The sequence below is a fragment of the Ctenopharyngodon idella genome, chromosome 20 (assembly GCF_019924925.1).
Source record: "Ctenopharyngodon idella isolate HZGC_01 chromosome 20, HZGC01, whole genome shotgun sequence".
Classification (NCBI taxonomy): Eukaryota; Metazoa; Chordata; class Actinopteri; order Cypriniformes; family Xenocyprididae; genus Ctenopharyngodon; species Ctenopharyngodon idella.
This window is the reverse complement of record NC_067239.1, coordinates 21,498,937-21,523,258: the sequence shown is the minus strand read 5'-3', so window position 1 is coordinate 21,523,258 and position 24,322 is coordinate 21,498,937. Positions and strand designations below refer to the sequence as shown.

Below are 24,322 nucleotides of genomic sequence, written 5' to 3'. Positions count from 1 at the left end.
TTGTGTTATGCCATGTGTTGCCCTTTGATAGATCTTTTTGATTGATCTTTACAAAAGTAAAAAAGTCTTGCCAGCTACATGACTGATACACTTGTATAAGATAAATGTTAGGCTATAAGTGTAAGTGACTTTTTTTTTTCCGGATCTATTAAAAAATAGTTTGATATTAGGCTTATTTCTTTAAAAGAAAAAAGAAAGAAATTGTAAGCCATGAAGCAAATTTGTTTAAAAATACTAACTTTTTTTGTCCGCCATGTTCACAGCTAACCAACATTATTACCAGTTTGTCACGTGACCAGAAAACTAAAAGAAAAAACAGCCAGAAGACGGATAACCCTTTAGATCCACATGTAGCCTAGCAAAAAGACTTCGAGGAAAAAAAAAAAAATCGGAATCAAAAATCAAAATTTTCCCCAAAGTGGAGTAACACTAATAAAATATATTTATATTCATGAAAAAAATCAGATTAAATACTTTTATTGTGCGAGTAAAATAATTTTGTACCTTTTACTTGATTGTTACACTGTAAAATTTGTTTCATGATTTATTATCAACATTTTTTCTTTTGTCAAATCATCTTAGATAATTAATGTGTTTCAGATAACATAATATTTTAAGTTTCTGTCGATTAAACCAATCGACTTCATTGTATTAACTCATACTTTTAATTTCAATAAACTCAAAATTTGAAGGCAACTTACTATTTTAAGTTAAACCAACACTTCTTTTTTACGGTGTACATACACGATACATTAAATCACTTATATTGTAGAATTGATTTTCAAAAATGCATGAATCCAACAAGAATATATTACTTGCCACATATTTGTAAACTACAGCGTTTTAAACTATTTCTACTTTTTATCCTATAAGAATGCTTATTTATCATGAGGTCACTGACCCTTTCATCAATACAGCCGTGCAGCACGAGAGAGGACCGAGGACGTCAACCATTCGAAAGCAGGTGGCACTGTATTTCCGAGGCCATAAAGAGGTGAACGGTTCGTCGACCCATTTTCCATCCACGTCTATCCCGGGGCCGCCGTTTTTCACTACAGTCACACAGCTGGAGCCTCACAATCTGGAGTTAAACACGGTCACAAGCACACCGGAACGACAGGCCATTGTAGGACTCGCCCAACCCACACCGAAGGTAAACATGTTCCATTAACGTACATCAACGAATTATCAATTTAATTAATACATATAGTTATAAATGAATGCATACAACCCCGCTTATTTTCTATTATCATGTAATAACTTTTCAGTATCCTCACGAAGTCAGTGGCACTCCCATGTACCTGTATGAAGTGGCGACAGAGTCTGTGTGCGAATCCGCCGCGCGCCTGCTCTTTATGAGCATTAAATGGGCCAAGAGTGTTCCGGCCTTCTCCACACTCCCTCTACCAGACCAGGTAAACAAGTGTTTTCACATTTTAATGTATCATTTTCATGTAACCAAACCACATGCTAGGAGTTTTATTTATAATCATTACTGAACACTCTTACCTTTTCCCCCCCTCCAGTTGATCCTTTTAGAAGACGCCTGGAGGGAACTGTTCGTGCTGGGCATAGCGCAGTGGGCCATTCCCGTGGACTCCAGCACTCTCCTAGCTGTTTCAGGTAGGCCATACAACATGTAGCCTGTAAGATATTCGTCATGTCCGCAAATGCTAAGCTGTGCTTGGTTGTTAACAAGTTTGAAATCCTTTTACAGTCGCCATTTTACAATTACTTACAAAGTTATATCCATACTTTGTTTATCAAAGTGTAATGTTTTACGTTTTCTCGCGAATTAGGAATGAACACCGAGAACACAGATTCCCAGAGGCTAAACAAAATCATCTCAGAGATCCAGGCGCTGCAGGAGGTAGTTACGCGTTTCAGACAGCTCAGACTGGACGCGACGGAGTTTGCGTGCCTCAAGTGCATCGTCACCTTCAAAGCAGGTAGGGTTCGGCAAAAATAAAATAATACTTAAAGAATCACACTTAAAGCGAACACATTAGTTGTATTAATAAATAATAATAACAGGTGATAAAACACAGACTTTCTCTACTGGCCAGTGTAAAATTAGCTAAACAGTGTAAAATTAGCTAAACAAACACGCTGTCTCTCTTTTCTTTCGTGTACAGTTCCAACACACAGTGGTTCGGAACTGAGGAGCTTTCGTAACGCCAGTGCCATTGCAGCTCTACAGGACGAAGCCCAGCTGACTCTAAACAGCTACATCCACACCAGGTACAGCGAATACTTACTGAAAAACTGGGGGAATCTATAAAATCTCATACAATAATTATTATGCAAGAACAATGGGGAACACTTCTAATTTCTATTTTACATTAAACTCTATTCCCATTTCAACTATTTAAACCAAATGGTTACGTTTCAGGTACCCCACTCAGCCGTGCCGCTTTGGGAAACTGCTGTTGCTCTTGCCTGCTCTACGTTCAGTTGGTCCATCCACCATTGAAGAGGTGTTCTTCAAAAAGACCATCGGAAACGTGCCCATCACACGACTGCTTTCAGACATGTACAAATCCAGTGATATATGAGCTACCGAGAGACAGAGAAAAGAAACAAAATGTATCTTTGACCTTGGAATTCGTATGGACGCTGGGACGCTGTGGATGATACCAGATGCCCTAATGTGATTCTTCACGCACTTGTTTGGAGAATAAAGCTCTACCAATGTCAGGATGTTGTTACGCAGGGAAACTCTAAAACAAACAGACTGCATCTCTAAAAGTTGAGCTCACTGCTTAGAAAGAAAAATGAACGTTTAACCAGTAATTTTCTAATTGATTTACTTTTAATCTATTTAAGGTTGTTTATGGAAGTAACTTAACAAGCTTAATCTGTTCTTGTTCTATCAAGATTTAAATACAAAATTATCTTAGTTTGTAGTCATATTTGAATGGAGTGTCCGTGAGGTTATGTACAATCATTCATTTCAAAATGGGACGTTTTATTGTGTCCACTTGACCAACTACCTTTATGACCAATGCTGTTTTGATTTCAGCACCACTATTATTCGTTTGTCCACAAGAACTTTGAAGGAAACCAAATATACAAAAAAAGAAAAAAGAAATCATGAGGTATGTTGCAGGGAAGTAGGTCGCTGTCCCTTTGACATAGTGCTGAAAACCAAAGGCCCATGAGTCAGAACTGAAGAGCGAGTTCATTCCTGTCTTACCTTACAGCAGAAGCTCCAACTTTAATCAAAAACACTTGAACCAGCTAATCGGGTTTACTTGAAATGTATGCTTAAAGGTTGGAATTAAACTTAGCAGGGAGGCAGCAGGACTGAGCATTACTGACCTAATGAATCACATAATTACCTATTGAGGTGACAGGGAGGCCACAGCACCCACACCTTGTGACCTTACCGTAAGACTGGGGTTCACAGGTAGGGCATTTCAAATCCTCTGGATACATTTCTGTTGGCATTGTGAGTTTTCATTTCCACTCTGCAAATGTAATTTTACTGAATGATTTTTTTTTTTTATTGAAAGCTGTTTCTGCTCGATACGTGGCCCATGTCAGAGGTCACCGTTTAAAACCCTTGTTTGACTAGCTACTAACCATGGAAAAGAGACACGATCAGCACTTGGATTTTTTTTTTTGTAGTGTGTAAATACATTTCTTGTTGTACAGTGATAATTTTTGTGAAAGTTGTTCTAAGATATTAGAATAAATATTGAATATTGATCTGCTTCTTCAACGACTGTCTAATTTATGGGGTTTTGGGTTTCTAAAGCCTCCTTCTACAAGCAGAAAAAGGCCCATTGCACCCTAATCGGGGAACTGAACGGGGACAGAGAGAGGTTCATGTCTGCACGTAAGTGCATATTGAACCACTGCCGATACAATACCCTGGACCTTGAGTGAAGTTGCTGTGCCTCGCACGGCTCGGGGCTTCAAGCACTCTTTCACAAATCAAGGGCTTTGCCCAAATTGCATTTTTTATCTTCATTTTTTTTTGATAGAGAGGATACAATAGAAAGAAACATGATTGCGGTGACAACTTTCAATCCAATTTATCCTAGTTCCTTTTTAATGGTCTGCTCTGACGTGGAGTGAACTCCAAGGTTGCATGAGCCAAGCGGCTGTGCCCTTCTCTTTACCTTAATACAGCATTGTTGCACATATTGACTCGAGACAACATTTGCATTCCATCAAAAGTAATTTAGGCACAATCCATCATGCTAGAAACAGAATAACAAACAATTAATACCCACAGGATGAGACAATGTTAGACTCACAAGCAAAAGGTTGAATGTAGGCCTGTAATTTGTACAGCAATTACAAACAATACAAAAACACACCTGTTTCCCAACAATGTACACTCAGTTTTATATCCTACATCTGTTATATAGTTACATACACACATATAGTTCTAAAAAGTAGAAGTTAAGTGCAGTGTTTAACCCTTGTGTTCAGGTCATTTTTGTTCTGTTTTTAGTAAACATGCTACAAGTACCCACACAAAACAAATGACCCTTATTTGAAGAACCAGTTTTGGTTATTATGCAGCATTATATTGCAGTTTGTAAATTTCCACATTGTGCCCAACAACGGCCTTTAGCTGTTGAAAAATCACTTGGCTTATATATAGTTATATAATATATAAAATATATAGTTAATTTTTGGCCAATAATTCACAAGCCAAGCCCTGTCTGTCTTAAAGGGTTAGTTCACCCAAAAATGCGACTAGAATGCTTTTTGTGCACCAAAAAAACAAGATAATAACTTTATTCAATAATATCTAGTGATGGCCGATTTCAAAACACTGCTTCATGAAGCTTTGAAGCTTTAGGAATCTTTTGTTTCGATTCAGTGGTCTGGAGCGTGTATCAAACTGCCAAAGTCACGCCCCCAGTGGTGAACCATTGAAATTTTGAAACATTTATCACATAACGAAGCCTCGTTTACTGAAATCACATGACTTTGGTGCTCCGAATCCCTGATTCGAAACAAAAGATTCGTAAAGCTTCATGAAGCAGTGTTTTGAAATCGACCATCACTAGATACTGTCATAAAGTCGTTATTCTCGTCGCTTCATAACATTAAGGTTGAACCACTGTAGTCACATGAACTGTTTTAAATACGTCTTTAGTAGCTTTCTGGGCATTGAAAGTGTTAACTGTCTTGCTGGCAATGCAGGCCTTACTGAGCCTTCGGATTTTATCAAAAATATCTTAATTTGTGTTCTGAAGATGAACGAAGGTCTTACGGGTGTGGAACGACATGAGGGTGAGTAATTAATGACTGAATTTTCATTTTTGGGTGAACTAACCCTTTAAAGGGAAAAAAGGTCCTTTTACTCTTATCTTAGGGTCATTCGTGGAGGATTTGACCTTCACAACATGTTGCCTGTGTTCTTTAAGATAAAGATTTCTTGTCTGTATCTGAGCATCCAAGACCCTACGACCTGCCATTCTTTTCTCCAGTCTGAGTAACCATTCCTGAATAAACTATCTTCTCCTTTTCCCAGCCACCTGCATCAGTCTTTCTTAGAAGATCAAAAAAAATATCTTTGACTAAATCGATTCTGATTTAGAAGTATTTGTTTATCAGTAAGATTGAATTGCCTTGAAGTAGTTATCATGGTAGCATGAAATTATAATTCACTTGAATAAAGCATCTAGCAAATAACAAATGTGCGATAACTAAATTAATCTATGTATCTTTTAATACTGTTTTGTGTATAATACTCAAAAAATCTCAATGTGCTGTGTAAATGAACAATAACTGGCGTAATTCATTTCACAGTGTAAAGGCCAAAATGAGAAAACACGGTCATTTTAACAATTCCTGCACACAAAATACTGATCATTTTATCACCTTGTCCTCCACATATCTGAGGATGATTTCCTCTGAAATGCTCTTTATCAGAAAAAAAAGGTCCAATTCTCACAATAACTAGTTGCTTATTAGCATGCATATTACTAGGATATTGGCTGTTTATTAGTACTTATAAAGCACATATTAATGCCTTATTCTGCATGACCATATTCTACATCACTTAATCCTACCCAATACCTAAACTTAACTACCTTACTAACTATTAATAAGCAGTAATTAGGAGTTATTGAGGCAAAAGTCATAGTTAATAGTGAGAATTGGACCCTAATCTAAAGTGTGACCAAAAAGCCTATCCTATAGATGTTGCAAATAGGATTTTATATGATTTAACTGGATCTGAGACTTCATTGAGTCTAACCGAACAACACTAATCAAAATATACGCAGGTGACTCACTTTATACAAACTCCAGACGTTCAAAAAGAAAAACCTTTTAAGGCAGAATGAATGTCTACAACCACTCTAATGCTAGGATCATCTCTTAAAATATATTTTATCTGAACCAAACCGAGAGGCTTTCGTTTTTCAAACCACATCATATGTGCGTGTGTTTGATCCGTTTTATTGGAAAATTCTCATAAACAAAACAATGGCACAGCAGTATACAAATCTGGAAACATGCAATGTAGGCAGAACTCTGTGTGTTTCTGTGTAACACCATTGCACAGTAAAAACAGGCTTGTTTGCAGCTAAGTAGGACACGCAGCACACAATCAAGGAGGTTCCCAATTAAGCGCATCCCGCATGGTAAGCTTGTGTACGTGTTCATCAGCATTAAAAGCAACCTAAGTAGGTAGTAGCAATAACACAGGGATGCCAATGTGTGTGATATTGTGCTTGCATAATTGTGATATACTTATTTGGTTTGATCTTGTACTACAAATAGCAAAAGTTAGTGGTGCTCTCAGACAAAACTACCATAAATAATTGTTAACCACAAATAATTATAAACAAGAATGTGTTTGATAGGACTTAAAGTGGTAAACAATTTATAAATCAAGAGAGACCGGAACTATAAGGACAGATCAAAACAGTACTGTTGGAAAAGTGAAGGGATACAATGACTAATTCTAGTACGTTTTCAATCATTTGTCATCTCGTTGTTCTGCGCAGGTCAATGTTTTTGACGCCCTATGGTTCATGCTAAGATTCTTTTCCAGTTAAGAATGATTCAAAGCTTATTGCTTGTGGGCCATGTTTTTTGTGTGTGTGTGTGTCTGTGTGTCTGTGTGTGTGTGTAGAGTCCAGACCGGTTCAGGCTTGTCTAATTTTTGAAGGGGTGTAGTTTTTATCCACTGACTCGTCCTGTAGGAACATGTGCAGGCAGCGCTCATTTTGGGCCAATGGATGACCAGCCACTCTGGAAAATCAGACCACAAAACACACATTAGCCATCATAAAAATATTATGCAAGGATGCACATTGTAAAGCAGAAAAGAGAGAGAGAGAGAGAAGAGAGAGAGAGAGAGAGAGAGAGAGAGAGAGAGAGAGAGAGAGAGAGAGAGGAGGCGGAAACAACTTTGACCCCAATCAAGATGCAACTCTTAGATATTATTAGGAGGCTGTGACATTTCACAGCATTCTTCTTTAGATCATAAATCATCCAACTTGAATTTCACAGCGATAATATCGAAATTTAATTACGCATATTTTTAAAAAAGTAGAATGAGCCATCATGCTAATTAAACTCATTATTTTACCATTCAATCTATTCTAGCTTCCAATGGAATAAAAAGGACCCTCACACCTCTAAAATTACACGATGCTCACGATGTTACAAGTCAAGATGACGGAGAATCATTTTCAGGTTTAGGAGAGGCAATATAAAGACATGCTGTACAAATCCACTCACACATAGTCGAGAAGTATGATGGGCATGCTTCCCCCTTCCCCAGGTGCTATTAGTACCGAACAATGATATTTAATTCAGGAATTTTTGGTTAAAGAAAAAAACCCATCTTAATTACCTCCATATCCTTTCTTTCTTCAAACCTAATTTACAGCTGTTCGTCTCGTATTAAAATTCAAACAGGTAGAGCCGGCACATTTGCACATGAAACAAAGATAATGGCAAAGTCTGCAATCACAGCAAATAATTACAATCGAACTGTAACTTTTATTGTCTCAGTCGGCGGGGGAACGGCACCTCGGATCAAAAATAAGCAGGAGTGCACACAACATCTTGTAGGGAAAAGGTATGCATGCCTGTAATTTCACTCGCAATTATCATAAATTACACATCAAAAATAAAACAAATGTAAAAAGTAAAGCTGGTGCACTTGTGGCCTCTCATCAGTTTCGATCATTCTGTAGGTAATTACGAGAAGGAAAAAAAAGTGTGAGGGAAGACATCAGATGACACAAAGGCTCGCAAGTGTATGTTTTTCTCTTTTACTGAAGTACCTTAACCTAAAAACTCAAAATTAACGGAAAGAGGAAAAACTATTGTGTTACGTTATCATGATAACTGCTTCACTCTTCTTTATAAAAACAGTTCAGATGTGCCGAGGCCAAAAGAAGAGGAAGGACGCGCAGTAGAGGACTTTGTAAATCTTGTCATATCAACATTAACTCAAATACACTTGAGAACAAAATTGAAAGGATAAATATCTTTATTTCTGATTAAATAACTTCATTCCCACAGTGCATCATGGGTACGTACACACAGTGTCCTCCACTAATAATGGCACTCACCTTAAATATGTGCAAAATAGGCTGCGGAAAAATGTCTTCACTGTTTATCCTCCTGTTTTTTTTTTTTTTCCCCCTCACAAAAATATTACCTTTAATTTAAATAAATAGCATTTTTTTTCCCCATAATTATCTCTTTTTTTTCTCAAATATGTGTGCCACAACTTTTTTTTCTGCATGGCTATATTTCTTTGAAGGCTCACACCATTTACTCCATTTAAAGATTATATTTTTGTGAATATTTCGAATGAAAGACAGGAATATAGGTTACAGTTTAATAAGTATTTGTAGGAGTGCCAGTAATTGTGTCACACTTGTTGCAAAGAACGTATTTCAAGTCACTTTTATCTAGAATTTTACTCCATTTAAAGATTAGATTTTTCTGAACATTTTGAATGAAAGTCTAATAGGATAAAGACTTTTTTTCGACAGGTCATTTTGCTCATATTTCAGCTTTATAGGTTGTAAATATTAGTGGAGAAGTAATTTAGCACTGAGAACTGAATGTCGGCCATAAAGATGCAATATGGCAATTTTTCTGTACCTCGAACAGTATAGCATGGCGCAAAGTCATGAGTTTGATTGCCAAGGAACACATGAACTGATAAAATGTATACCTGAAATGCAATGCAAGTCAATTTTGATAGAAGAAACTGTTAAAACTGTTCAATTTGAAGTTAATTTTGTCCTGTTTTATGAATTTTGTGATGTATAGCGATTTAGATGAATTGACTTTTCCTACTTGCATGGTTCGACTGAACGTGAAAGTAAACCCAAAGATTAATGTTTCTGGTAAAGTTGTCAGGAGGATCTTGAGACTCACTTGTTGAGGAATTGTTCTAGACCCTGCCGCCGTTCCTCGATAAAAGAGTCGTCAAATATACCATCATCCCCACGGAATGGGAGCTGCCTGATCAGAGCCTTTCCAGGAAGAGGAGGAACTACCACCTGTTTGAAATACAAGCACTTCATTCACATTACATACATCTCAAAATGCAATCATAGGTCTCTTACAATCACTTCAAACGTCATTACCTGAACTACAGAATACTTTCCCAATCCAATGGTTGAAAAAAAAAAAAAAAAAAAAAAAAAAAAAAACATTACTACTTAAATGTATCTAGTTGAACTGGACCCTTACAACAAGTCTGACATTATGCAGTAGAAGGGAAGGATGATAAAATGCCTCAGTCTGAGTCTCAGTCGTGCAATGTTCCAACCAAATAAACACTACTATTTCACACATCCATCCTTCACCTTGCTTTCCCTCTCCAGCTCTCCTCTCAGCCACTCAAAGTCGCTGTATCTCCTCCGGACACGTGACTCCTTCAGCTTGAATATGGGGAGGTTTGTCTGTGGAGAACAAGAACGGACAAACAACATCAGAAACATCACATCCATCTCAAAAAAAAAAAAAAAAAAAAAAAAAAAAAAAGACCCACATCTTTTATAAAAGTAGTTTGAAAACCGTGTTAAGACTGACAGTGTAGCTGAAAATCATCAACTCTTCAATGAAACCAAGTTCAGTATTAGAGTAAAGCATTAAATAAATAGGTAAAGTCCACAAAAAGGCCCACCGAGACACTAATACAGGGTCACTGGAGAGGCAGATGTTTATGAAATAAAAGAACAGCCTGATGACAGCATTCAAGGAGAAGCTGAAGAAGCAAAAGGCAGCACAAGTAACAAACACAGACGGGAATAAAAGTACAGATCAATACTCCTACACGGGCTGATTTGCTTGACGCAGACTCAAAACAGATGAATACATGGTGGAGGAGACAGTAAGTTAAACGAATAAATGAATGTGTGCTTTAGGGTCCAAGTCTCATGTGGGCCCTAATTGGACAGGAAGAGTTGAAATGTTCATCGATCCTCAGTTACCCCAAGACCATTCCTCTTTCCATCGCTTACTCTCCCGCTGCTCCAAGTCATGTTTTTAGCCTTGAGAGGGTCCCTTCAGAAAGCGTAGATCTCTCCATTCAATGAGGAACATTGATGAAATACCCACCACTTCAGCTTTCCCCCATCTCTATTCTTTCAATCTTTATCCATCTCTGCCGGTTCCCCCCCCCCTTTCAATCCGACCAATATTTGTTTTTCTTCTAGTCTTATTAAACAATGTTTCACTGATGGTGTGCTCATACATTTTTTTTGTTTTTTATGTCATGGTGTTAGAAATAAGTCATCATTAAATTGTTAAGGAAGCCAGAGTGGCCATTAATAAAGAAGTTTGTAACACAAAATTAGTTGTATTCAGCTGGTCATGTGACCAGATCCATGTAGAATAAAATCACTTTTTTAGACAAGTGATATATGACAGGAGTCTCACATGAGTTAATAATTAGTTACATATTACATACTACTATGTACTATGTGAATACTGAATTGAGTTCTCTTTCGCTTCTTCTTGCACTTGAACAGACAAATTCACACAAAATTGTATTAAAATGCCCATCTTGGTGTGTATCCTTGTATACACAGTCAGTTATGGCTTACGAGAACGTAAACAGTTGAGAAATAAAACGTGTGTATCAGTATACACATCGGATCCATGTATTTATGTTCTCCTTTAGAATGTTAAATGGATCCAATCCATGTTCAATGAAAATGATTTGATGATGCAGCAATAAACTAACTAGCATACCTTAATGCATGCGTTTTTAACTTTGCTAATTTAAAACATGACCAAAACAGTAATCTATTTCAATGACAAAAGTTAAATCAGTATCGCACAATAGTTGTTTGTTAAAATTGGTATTGGCCAAAATCTAACATCTAATAAATTACATATCTAATAAATTACATATTACATTTCACAATATTACTGTTTTTACTCTATTTCCGATCAATTATCTTATAAAAAAAAAAAAACGTACCGACCCAAACTTTTGAACAGTAGTGTAACTTTCCAAATCCATAAATTCATGACAGTTTAAAGGGATAGTTTACCCCAAAATAAAAAATTCTATCATCATTTACTCACCCTAATGGTATTCCAAATCTGTATGACTAAACAAAAAATATAATATAATTTAACCATACAATGAAAGTCAATGGGGTATAATGGACAAAAACTTTTGGAAACATTCTTCAAAATATGTTTTTTTGTGTTATGCAAAATTTAAAAAAAAAAAAAAAAAAAAAAAAAAAAAAGGTGAACTATCCCTTTAAGTGTGTATAGCTCCTAACCTTTTCATTTAAGTTTCAGTTTTATTTGCAGTAACCTCCTCACACCACTCATGGTATCATTTCTCTAAACGTACAATTTGAATTTTTCATAACCCTTATATGTTCCTTCAACCCACGCGGTCATATGAGATGGGGATTAACTCAACGGCTATGAGATCAGGCTAACTGCAGTGCTGAGGAAGCGTTTAGTAGCAACCTTGCTGAGGTACTTGCTAATACTGCATGAATGGCTGGACCACTGGGTTTAGGTTCCACTAAGTAAGCAGGTCTAAAGAAGTTAATCCCCATGTCAATTGATCGTGGTAACAGGTAATTTAATACACACACTCATCACAATAATGTCATGGTTCCGGGACTATTATGTGGTGTGCGGTCACACTGGAGGAAGAGTTAGTTAGTTATTGAACAGGATTAGTTCTTAGGCCAAGGGTGAAAGCCCATTTATCTTGAAAACTTCTTAAAACACACACACACACACACACGATAAGGAATGAAAGATGTCAATAGGTCAGGTTTTGTTTCTTATTTCACTCTACAGCTTCAGTCTTGTGTTAACAAGAAAAAAATGGGGGGGAAAAAGAATTACACATTTCTAGTTTCAACAGTATTTGTATGCAAAGTAACTCATATTTTGTTTTTGACCAAAATTTAACAATTTACTCATGGAGCCACATTGACATCCCCATATCTCTGGAACTAAACCATATTGGGCCTTAAAAACTAAGACTCCAAAAGAAAGATTTAGTAAGAACCAACATCTAAATGGATTTTAAGATTTTAATACCTCTTGAGTTACAGACATGCAAACTTTATGCAAAAATCAATTGCGTGGTTCTCTGTACATATTTCGGTACCAGAGCAAAAATTGTTGAATTAAGAACTTAGAAAATTTTGTCCCATTTTGTCTCGTCTGTTGGTTATCACTGTCAATCATCGCAGTTTCAATTGCGCATTTTGTTAATCAAGAAACTTTGCCATGTACTTAGCAGCATGAAAAACTAAACTTGTATTCAGATTGTGAATGGGTAATAAACAGAAAACAAGAGAAGAGCCCTCCCTTTATAATCACTAAGGCTGTCAATCTCTAACAAGCTCTATTCAAGCTCACTGAATTCTGCACTATCGTTATAATAAAAATGTCTTAATTGTACAATAAATCTCTTATTTACATTAGGTTTACACTTTTTGGTTATAATGAAAGATTTTACGTGTACGGCTTGCATTGAACAAAACAAAACCGTGTGATTTTTAGCGGTTATGCAGATTCTGACTAACTTACAGACTAGCACCACTGATAGGCCATTGCGTTCACATGCTCAACAGATATGATTGTGATGGGCTACAATGCTCAACGCTTGTAAAAACACACTGTAAATAGAAACCTTTGATGCTCAGAGAGCGCTCAAACAAACACGAGCATCTATGAGCGGGTACTGAATATACCTAGTTTATACTACTGATACTGCAAAATGCTGGCACTGTCAACTTTCTTACTTTTTTTGTACCAGTACATTTTACAACTCCACAACAATGCTAAAGTCAAAAGATTTTACTAATAGATCTACCAATCTCTGTGTAGAAATAAAATAAACATCTTTCTAAAGTCATTTTCCTCCTCCTGTAATTTGGCCCCAAATCTCAGGTAAATACTGGAGTACCGGCTGCTGATAATTCAGCTTTGCCATCACAGGAATACATTATACAAAACATTTATTTTAAATTGTTAAATTGCTTAAAATTCCAAGTCTGACCAAATGCAAAAGTAATATTACACAACAAGCTGCATGATTAACACATCAATCATGTCCCTAGTGCAAACGTCACAGGTTACATGCTATAGTTTACTACTTAGGGTTAGGGGTTTGTTCAAATCCCTCACTCTAAGTATGAGCATAGTAATAGTGACGCTTGCAAGCACTACTAATTACACTTCAACAAAAATGCTGTGACGAGAGCAGTGTTGCATTTATGTGTGTGTGTGCAAAGAGAAAGGAGGGGTACGTCACACTGTATACAGCTGCAGATGTAAACTCCAAAGAGTTTGACTGTCCTCCCCTCACTGCTAATGATCTCAATCAAACCTGAGACAAGCAAACAAAACAGCCCAACAAAGGGCCTGATTACCGTGGCAACCAAAGTTAACCACACAGACGGAAGCCCTTACACATCAAACACTCAATGAGCAGATGAAAACAGCCCAATTCATTAAGACAGCAGCCTTGCGCTGCAGCTAAGACGAGGCTTTTCAAGAGGTCCATCAATACCTGTGAGCATACTGGAGAGAGGGGAACGGTATGACATGATTAAACTGGCAGGTAATGAGACTCAGTGTTAGACAAGACGATCAAATGCTTAGAGACTCTCTGATGGTCAGCTATGTTCTCTTGGGTGGTTTTTATGTTAATTCTGTAAGCTCCACGAGATATTTAATGATGTCGGCTTTTTAATTATCTCTAGTTGGCCACTAACAGGACTTGAAACCAAAGCCTTCTCATCATAAAGCATAACACCGCGGCAAAACCAAGAGCGCTGCGATAATGCATCATGCAACAAAAGCTTTTGCAATAAAAGTTTTTGACAGCTGTGAATTTTGACAAATCAACATTTTGTTGATCGCTTGGTTTCTATTTGTTTGTCAATGGTCCAAAATCCTGCTCTACATAACTGTATTAAACATTAAATATGTTCTGATTGGCTGCGATTATGTCGCGTCATGCAGCATCTAGACATTCAGTGTGACAAGGCAGAAAGCTTGTCGCTGGAAACGTAACATATTATCTTGTTAGGTCACAGCAAGCACTAAGATATAATGGTAGATTTTAAATACGCCACTGTTCAAAAGTTTGGGGTCAGTACGATTTTTTTGTTGTTTTAAAAGTAATTAATACTTTTATTTAGCAAGGACATTAAATTGATCAAAAGTGACAGTAAAGATTTGAAATAGAAAGTTTATTTGAAATAGAAATCTTTTGTGACATTTATAAATGTTATAAATGTCACAAAAGATTTCTATTTCAAATAAATGCTGTAAATATACTTTCTATTCAAAGATTTCTGAAAAAATTGACCATGGTTTCCACAAAAATAGCTGTTTTTAACATTGATAATGACAAGAAATGTTTCTTGAGCACCAAATCAGCCTATTAGAATGATTTATGAAGGATCATGTGACACTGAAGACTGGAGTAATGATGTTGAAAATTCAGTTTTGCCATCAAAGGAATAAATTACACTTATATTAAAATAGAAATTAAATTGTAAGAATATTTTACAACAATACCATATTTTTGATCAAATAAATGCAGGTATGCTGATCATAAGAGACTTCTTTAATTAAAAAAACAAGAAAAAATTAAAGATATCCTACCAACCTCAAATTCTTGAATGAATGAATGAATGAATATATATATATATATTTTTTTTTTTTTTATAATTAGTATGGTCACAAACAGTCCTTTCGTTGGTCAGAAACTATTTACCAGACCTACGTTGACTCACAGATTCTGTCCTCAAGATTCAACAGGTTTGCTCAAGGATATCAAAAAATCATCTTCTCTAAATGCTCCAAACAAACTAGGTTAAAAAACAACCTAAAAATGTCAAAATGAAAACAAAACAACCTGTAAAGAACGGGACAGACTGCCCGAGTAAGAAAAAGTCGGAGAGAGAGTGAGCGAGACAGAGGGAGATACAGACTAGGTGCATTTTATGCACAACACCCAAAAATAGCCAATTGTGTGAAAGGTGCACTAAAAGCGCTCTTTCTTTTAGTCACTCTTCTGCACTGTTAAAAGCTTCCACATGGCTTATGCCGATATGAGGAGATGGCAGAATCCCGGTCTCTCTCCTCTTTTTTAGATGCATGTGTGTGCTGGGGACAATGGTGTAGCCTCATTAGGAGGAGAGAGAGGGCAGTGGAAAAAACAGCCTAGAGAGGTCACCTCACCCAGCGTAAGGGCTCTGCGCTGGCTATGCATTAGCTTTTAGCGAGTCGGATCAAGTCAAGTTTAAGAGCGAGCATTTCATCTCTCCGCCCTGCTCTCTCTTTTTCAAAATAAAAGTAGCAAAAATGGAAGCACAATGCCATCTCATCGCATCATAGCTCCAAAGAGAAGAGGACAGAGGGACAATGAGAGCACTCGCGCACCACCACCATCATCCCCCTCCGTGTTCTACACACAAGTCGCTCTCTCTCACACACATACACACACGCACACAAACACACTCACCCACCACCCCAACACCCTCACTCTGGCAAAAAGCTGCCCCCTGTCTTTGTTCCCATAGCATCAACTCCCACTTTTGATACTGTCATCTCAAGTAGGATATGGTAGCCTTGATACAATATGCTGCCCATTACCATTAAAATAGTTGTCGGGGAGGATGCTGTAGACTTTGGATTACACTTGACTGGGACTGACAACCAGGCAAGCAAGCCATTTTTAGTAATGGCAGAAAGGGAGAGCGAGAGAGAGGGCTTTTTGGAAATTGGAAAAAAGAATTAAAGGGGGAGGAGGAGGAGGTGAAGAAGGGAGAAAGGGAGTGAAAGATGGATAGGGAAAGAGTGTTGTATACAAAAACGCAGAAGGGGGGCTGAGGATTCTCCTGTCTGTAAACAACGTTGAATCCCAAAGTCCTCCCTCTGATGGTTTTCGTGCAGAGTCAGTGTCACTCAACTTTAGCACTGTAAACACAATATGGATTTGATAAGAAATTATATGAACAGAAGCCAACAAATACAACTTATATACAGCAAGTCATTATCTGCTTTCCTGCTTATGTTCTGCTGTCATGTGAATCTGAGCTCTAACTGTGTGTGACAAACCCAATAAAACTGACCTATTCCAAGAATGCGTCACAGTTACAAAGTTGCATAATGCATAAAGTGAAAGATTAGAGGCTGTCAATATTCAGTTGCTTAAGGTACCAAAGTTACTTTCTTCATATTATGAGATAACGCAACTGTTCTCTATTTTAACTGTTTTTTTTCTCATAAGCAAAAACAAAAGAAAGTCCCGCACACTATCAATGCTTACAAAAGTATCACAAAATCTTTATTGGTTGCAACGTTTCGGTCTCATGACCTTCATCAGGCATTTCTAGACAAACTATACAAAGCACAAAAAATATGACCAATTACTGCAATAACTGCATACTTCTCATGAGCAAAAAGAAATACTTGACACACTGGGAAATTAGGCAGAGAACAGAACTTAAAGATATAGTTCACTCAAAAATGAAAATTCTGTCATTTACTCACCCTAATGTTGTTCCAATCCCGTTTGACTTTCTTTCTTTAGCAAAACACAAAAGGACAGATTCTGAAGTATTGTACTGCCCTCACTTTCCCATACAATTACAATGAATGGGGACTGAGGCTTTCAGGCTTCAAAGAGAATGCAAAAGCACCATGAAAGAATCATAAAAGTGGTCCATGCAACTCATGTGCTACATTTTCATGTCTTCTGAAGTCATATGATACACTGTAATAAAAATCCGATTTCTATTTTGTTATATACACTATTTTAAAGGTAGAAAAAAAATGCAAAATAAGGGTAAGTAAAGTCAACTCAAGTAATTTAGTATGAATAACCATTTTAAATTGTAAAAACTTATGTCAAGTTTGATGGTGAAGGTAGGCTATTTAGTGTTTTTGATGAGTTTTTTTTTTAAGTCACCATTAGTGTGATCAGTGTTCCTTTGGTTAGGTTTATTCAATTAAACATCAATTACTGCTAAGAAGTTTTGAGTTTAGTGGACTTCAGGGACATACAACTGTGAGAACTTGTTTCTTTAAAGTTAGAAAAGTAGTTTATTCAAGTTGAGAAAATTCAAAAATGCTTTGCAGCCAGATGCTGTATGTTTTAAGTTAACCCAGTGATAGCTCTGTGTGAGCAACAGACAAAAGTTAATTTCTGCAACTGGATCATTGAGTCAGTGCGGTCACAAACCAATAATTCAGTTTTGGTATTGTGGACAAAATTGATTCATCTGATTAAAGATATGCCCACAAATCTATGGCAGAGGTCAAGATTTTCATTGAATAATGATTTCAATATTGGTCTGTTCCTCACACAAAGCTATCATATGACTCCATAAAACTTTGAATATAGTGCACAAGTATGAATAACTTTTATGATGCTTTTTTTGTCATTGTGGAACTTTAGTCCTGATTCATTATGTTGATTACAAATATTCACCTTTTGCATTCAATGGAAGAAAGAAAAGTTGTAATCAAAGAGAAAATAAAAGTTTAAAATGGCATGAAGGGAATACATTTTACCTTTACGTTACAGATGAACAAAAGACAACGGAAATTTAAGAATCCTTCACTAACTGAACTGAGGAAGAGATATGCCCATCCTGAGACGAGACCAGGAGGAGATGACGGAGGGGGGGATGGGCACGTTTTGTGCCATCCAGTGGGGGGGGTTTGGCAGGGGGTTAAGACTAGGTCTGCACCCCCATAGTCATTCACACTTTCCACTCTAAAAGAAGGGATTAAGAAGCTTCTCGTTTCTTCTCCAAGACACACACACAAATATGGCTTGGCTTCTTTCTCTCACTTACCATGCCAGGATCATCTATGGGATGTGGGATATGACGATGGAAAGGATAATGGTTGGCCACCAAGCAAAAGAGAGAAAGCATGCATGGATGGTGCGAAAGAGCCTAAAAGAAAGATAGTGCCCTTGGCACACAAAAGCATGTAATCAACACAGGCAGTGTTACTATGACAAATACAAACAGAATCTCTTTATCTCGTCTCATTGTTGCGATTGGACTACTTCAGAAGCAAATCAAAAGTTGACAGCTCCGCTCTTTCTCTCGGTCTTGAGGGCTAGAGCGAGAGAGCGATAGCGTGAGAGGGATGTGTGGGGTGTTCCCTTATGCAAAGCAGGGTCACCGCCGACTCAGAGACACACAATAATACTGATTACACGCATATGCTAATTATTATACGCTAATCAAGTACAGTAGCTTTAGATTTGGGCTAATGGCAGGCGGTGGCTCGCTCTGTAGGTAGGAGAAAGCTAAAAATACTATAGGAAAGCTGGGAAGACAGTGGCCTATTAGCAGACACAACAGCACCTGTCACAACTTATCAGTTGTGGAAAATGACTGCTTAGGACAGCTAGGAGATGTAACAATGTCTTGTCTTCGCCTCCGCCTCCTTCATATTTAAAAGTATAGCAAGAAGAATTCAGGCTATTTAGGGAAGAAAAAAGTGATTTAGATGGGAAGAGTTTCAACAACAATACCTGAGTCTGATGAACATTTCGTCTTTCGTCAAAACTTCTGAAGGTAAGAGGACTTCGAGAAGTATTTTTACAAATGTATCAAGAATAGAATTCTAGACCAACACACAACTGAGACATTTTTCTCCACCACTTTCATGCAATGCCGCAATGTTAAGCTGCAAGGACAGCTTGTGCCTTGCTCAAGTTCACAATAGTCAGTGCAACCTTTTGTTTACAAACTCAAATCTTTAATCACTAAGATGACTTCTAGACACCAGCCCTAACTAGGCCACACACTTACACCGAGGTCAAATGTTACAAAAGTGACATTCACACAACGACAGCAATTTCCAGTAACAAAGCTGTTGCAGTAACAAATGCAGTTAATCACACATTTGAAGTCATTTAAAATAGAAAGCACAAACAATTTAAAGTAATGCAAAACAGAATACACAAGTATCTGATGTTATGTTGAAACACTAAATATAACACTAGAAAATGAGAAAATTACACCCAAGTCAAGAACCCGGACAGTTGACATGGCATTACATCTGACACTGAAAAAATTAGGAAAAATTTGTTTACATCTCCAGATGTGTAAAATGTGTTTTTTATGAAGTTAACTTTGGCCGCATGTATGTAGTCTTTGTATTTAATGGAGAAAATAAATTACGAAAGTGTAAAATGAACAAAGGTCAAAGTTAAATCAATTGTTCCTATTTTTAAAAGAAAATTCACCATACTGTATTATAGAGTTGTCAAAAGTACAGACTTCGGTACCAAGTTGGTACTGAAATTTTAAAAATGTGATGCTTTGAGCGCTGTTGAGTGGATTTGTAAACACCTGAAGGGCTGCAACAACTATTCGATAAAATCGATAATAATCGATAATGAAAATCATCGACAACTATTGTCATTATCGATTAGTCGGGTCTGCCCACCGTGCACAGAAAACTCCTGCCAGTCGCGTCAAATTACAGCACTGAATAACACATTTCTATGGACAAAAATGCAACTAAAATAGTGGAGGAAGCAGAATGAGCTGCTGCAGGAAAGGTACATGATCCAAGCTGCCCAAAACATGAGAATTCTTTATTTTAAGCTTCAAGCTAATGCATTAGCGTAATGGCTTGCCCTGTCAGAAGCTTTGCTAGATGCATGTGCGTCCTCAGCACAAAACATTAATTCTACGGCTATATCCTTATCTGTAAATGTTACAAATTCACGCGAACATTTCCATTTTGCATAAATGTTTGTCCTGACAGTCTGCATTAAACTTCAAACTTTACTGAATGAGCGCCTTCGCGTGCACCCGCGTCAGATAGACGGAACGCGGTAGAGGGATATTCAGCGCAAAAATATTAATTTTGCTGAAATATCTGTTGTTTAAAGTTACATTTGAATTTAAAAGTCAACATGTCATTCAAGTATTTTATGAGAGTAGTAACTGTAGGAATAACAACATGTAATTGAATATAAATATAAGACGTTTCTAATAGCCTATTTACAGGATAAAGAAATGACAGTAAGAGGTGATTGTGTCCAGAGTGAATGTGTGTGTTCCTGCAGAACATTTATCTTGTCTGTTGGTTAACACTGAGTTTGTGTTTGTTTTTCTTTATTACTATCTTAATTTATAATGTAGAGATTTACACTATATTCACTATACAGTGCTTAACAAATTTATTAGACCTCTGCCACGGTGCCACAGCTGTAAGGTGTAAGGAAGGGCTCTTCAAGCAGGGGGGGTCTTATTGGTAAAAATTATTTTATTAATTATTAGGCTTAAATGAAAATATTCTCACAGTGAGACTGAGAAAAAATGCAATGTTGAAACATTTAAATATGCCATGAAGTACCAAACATGCTAGAAACACGTTAAATCATGCAACACTTGATGTTAATGTCTGCAATTAACGCCACGAAACAAAAGTTGTTGTAACTCAGGCATACAATGTTCAATCTGCTCCAAACTTCACATGTTTGATAATAGTCTTAGCCTGAAGACATCTACTTGGCAATATTCAGTAATAGTCAAAGCGCCACCTGCTGGCAGCAGGAACTGTGGTGCATCAAAATGACTTTGCCATATTTCTCCTCTATTTATCCACTTAAATGAAGATAGTCCACTGTTCAGTTTTCCTAAGGCCACCGGGTGGCGGTAATCCCGGGTGCAAGGGCCCTTTCATCGCTGCAGCTTTAATGTATGGTTTGTTTTTTTCGTTAGCCAGGAAAGTTATCTTAAAGCTGCAGTCCGTAAGTTTTGCCTCTTTGTCGCCATCTCTGTTTGAAACCTGTAACTGCAGTTATATGCGGAATTATCATCTTTACGTGGGTTGTGCTTCGGCACGGCTCCTCAGCGCAGACGAATCTAATGTTTGCTGTCAGTCAACCCATCGGTGGATACTGTACCGATGTGTTGCCCTGTGTCTAGAGGGCTACTGTCCTGCAGAGTTTAGCTCCAACCCTGATCAAACACACCTGAAAACATCTTAACGCAATATATACAATATATAATTTTCTAATAAGTAATAAGTAATTCTGAAGACTTTCGTAAGATTTTTCAGGTGTGTTTGATCATGGTTGGAGCTAAACTCTGGAGGGCTACAGTCCTGCAGGCACAGGGTTGGACACCCCTGTTCTACCATAAAACGAGCTGTGTGAAACTCTGCAAGAAAATATATAGTTAAAACTGCAAAGATGTAGTCAACTAAACATTATAATATCAGTTTTACGAGTAAATATTAACATTGGCTCATTTTTTAAAACTCAAAATACATAGATTGAGAAGGGGGACTGTGTACAGTGGGCCCAGAGGCCTGGAGGGCCTATAAGGGTCTTCCCTAGGGGCCCCGGTCCTGGAACAAGATTTCTACTGGCCCTCCCACCACCCACAACCCACCTCTCACTCATCACCCCGGAATTCGCAGTAATGTAATGACCAGTACAGGGAGCCCAGTTTATCTTGAAACACTATTCATTGTCAATACTGTGGATAATCCCTTTTTTATACCCTAAACAGGCAATGTATCTCAGGAGATACAACTCATAAAATCCAAACTACATCAAATATTTCAAAAATTCCTTTTGATATGTTTTACTTAAGTCCAGATGATATAAAAAATAACATGAAATGATTTTTTGCTGATCATTTTCCAGTCTTGCCTGTTTAAGGGTTAATGTTCCCAGAACGTTCGTTTTTGGTTTGTATAACGTTATTCTAACATTAAACTAATGTTCCCAGAACATTATTCTAACGTTAATCTAATGTTCCCAGAACATTATTCTCACGTTAATCTAACGTTCCCAAAATGTTATTCTAACGTTCCCAAAATGTTTGTTTTTGGCTTGTATAACTTTATTCTAACATTAATCTAACGTTCCTAGAATGTTATTTTAACGTTAATCTAACGATCCCAGAACGTTAGTTTTTGGTTTGTATAATGTTATTCTAACATTAATCTAACGGTCCCAGAACGTTAGTTTTTGGTTTGTATAATGTTATTCTAAAGTTTATCTTAACGTTCTCATAACGTTATTCTAACGTTAATCTAACGTATGGTTAGCCAGGAAGGTTTTCTTAATATTCCCAGAACGTTAGTTTTTGGTTTGTATAACGTTATTCTTACGTTAATCTAATGTTCTTATAAGATTATTATAACATTTCCAGAACGTCAGTTTTTGGTTCCCAGAAGGTTATTTTTAGGATCCGAGCACCAATGGTGTGAAAACCCTATTCCAGAACGTTCTTCCACCATGTTGCCCTAACAAAACTACACCTTTTTACCATAATGTTGGAGATTAGCCAAAAAAATAGGTTTGTATGCTATTTGGGCTGTCAGTCATTTATCTGTCGTAAGGTCCATTCCATGCATAACTGCACACACACTAAGAAATGCAAAACAGATGACGTGTCTTTCTCTCACAGTTCTAAACTTCCTCTAACATTCCAAATAATTTGGCCAACAAATCATGACTGTAAGCATTTTGTCAGCACAAATATTGGTAAGCTGATTCACATCTTAGGAATGACATGTGTAAGAGTTGGAAATTCTGCAATAAACTGGATCTACTCAATGAATTCAGATGAATTTTATCATGAGACATGTCACTGTAACATGCAAGATCAGTTCTGTTTAAGTTGGGTGCATGCACGTACATGAACAAGGGAAAAATAAATAAACAAATAATGCATTTTAACTAGCAAACTGAAAGGTTTCACTTGGTAAAGAAGATGTGCACAGTACATCAAAGTTAACCAGGTTCATCATTGTCATTATAAGCACCATTATCTTGGCCTTGCACAAAGGGGTGTGGTCACACTTGAGATCTAACTGCTTGAAACTCTTGTCTCAAAACTCTGCTTATTCTCATGAGATTTGTAGACATTCTTACTAAACTATGTACTCCACTGCACAATATAAGTTAGTTGATCATTACAGAGTCAGGCTTGCAAAGGTATTAAGGTCAGTGTCAAAAAGAATAATTAAAGGTAAAGTTCACAAAAAACTGAAACATCTGTCACCATTTACTACTCCTTTCTTTGTTCCAAACCTGTATGATTTTCATTCTTCTCAATGAACACAAAAGAAAAGAGATGTAAGGCAAAATGTTAAGTACTGACAGCCTCAGTCACCTGTCACTTCCAATGGTTCTGATTTCTACACAACGAAAGTGAATTGAATGACAGCCTCAGGTACTGCACATTTCCTTTTGTGTTCCACAGAAGAAAGAAAATGATATGGGTTTGCTAAACATGAGGGTGTGTAAATGAAGTAATTTCTGAGTGAACTATTCAGAGCATCTAACCAGAGATGTGCAGACTGATTTATTTTTTTGCTAAATCAAAATAAAAATAAAGACAAAAACAGTTACGTTTTCATGGAAATATATTAGCAAGCCATCAAGTTCTACAAAGTTATACCTGGACGCACGAGTAAACAGAAATTGTGGTATTATTAACTGACATGAAGTACACTGTGATCTATACCATTAGCACTCCTTTTAATCGTATTAAGAGTGTATTTAAGCATCAGTAAGATCAGTGTGTGATGGTCTTATCAGGCCAGCATTGGCTGCTCACCTTCAGTCTGATCTCATATGTCGTAAACCTGTTCCGACCGACGCCAACCGTCTCGGGGTTGGCAACATCAATCTCTAGAAAATTACTCGGTGGCCCATACGCATCGTTCAGGTTTTGTGGTTTAGTATACAGCCTTCTCGTATCTGCTATGGCCTCAGCCATCGCTTCCCGTTACAGCTTTGAGCAAACAAGCAGCTATCGATTGCACTTCCGATCAGCTGAGGAACAGCTGACATGTGACATACCAA

At 37.1% G+C, this 24,322-nt stretch overlaps 2 protein-coding genes across 2 annotated transcripts in view; one reads left to right on the top strand and one right to left on the bottom strand.

The window, feature by feature from the left end:
- The window catches only part of nr2e1 (nuclear receptor subfamily 2, group E, member 1), a 16,313-nt gene extending 9,666 nt beyond the window's left edge, over positions 1-6,647 (top strand). Inside the window, exons 4-9 of the mRNA XM_051874194.1 lie at positions 918-1,153; positions 1,269-1,415; positions 1,527-1,623; positions 1,800-1,949; positions 2,136-2,241; positions 2,393-6,647. Of these exons, the coding sequence (XP_051730154.1) occupies positions 918-1,153; positions 1,269-1,415; positions 1,527-1,623; positions 1,800-1,949; positions 2,136-2,241; positions 2,393-2,555 (899 nt within the window). The 3' untranslated portion in view covers positions 2,556-6,647. The remainder of the gene's footprint in view (positions 1-917; positions 1,154-1,268; positions 1,416-1,526; positions 1,624-1,799; positions 1,950-2,135; positions 2,242-2,392) is intronic.
- Positions 6,414-24,322, bottom strand: snx3 (sorting nexin 3). Its single transcript, XM_051874197.1, has 4 exons — positions 24,075-24,322; positions 9,816-9,911; positions 9,382-9,506; positions 6,414-7,227 (listed from the first exon to the last, which is right to left on the bottom strand). The coding sequence occupies exons 1-4, from the start codon at positions 24,234-24,236 to the stop codon at positions 7,122-7,124; spliced, it is 489 nt and encodes a 162-aa protein (XP_051730157.1). The 5' UTR covers positions 24,237-24,322; the 3' UTR covers positions 6,414-7,121.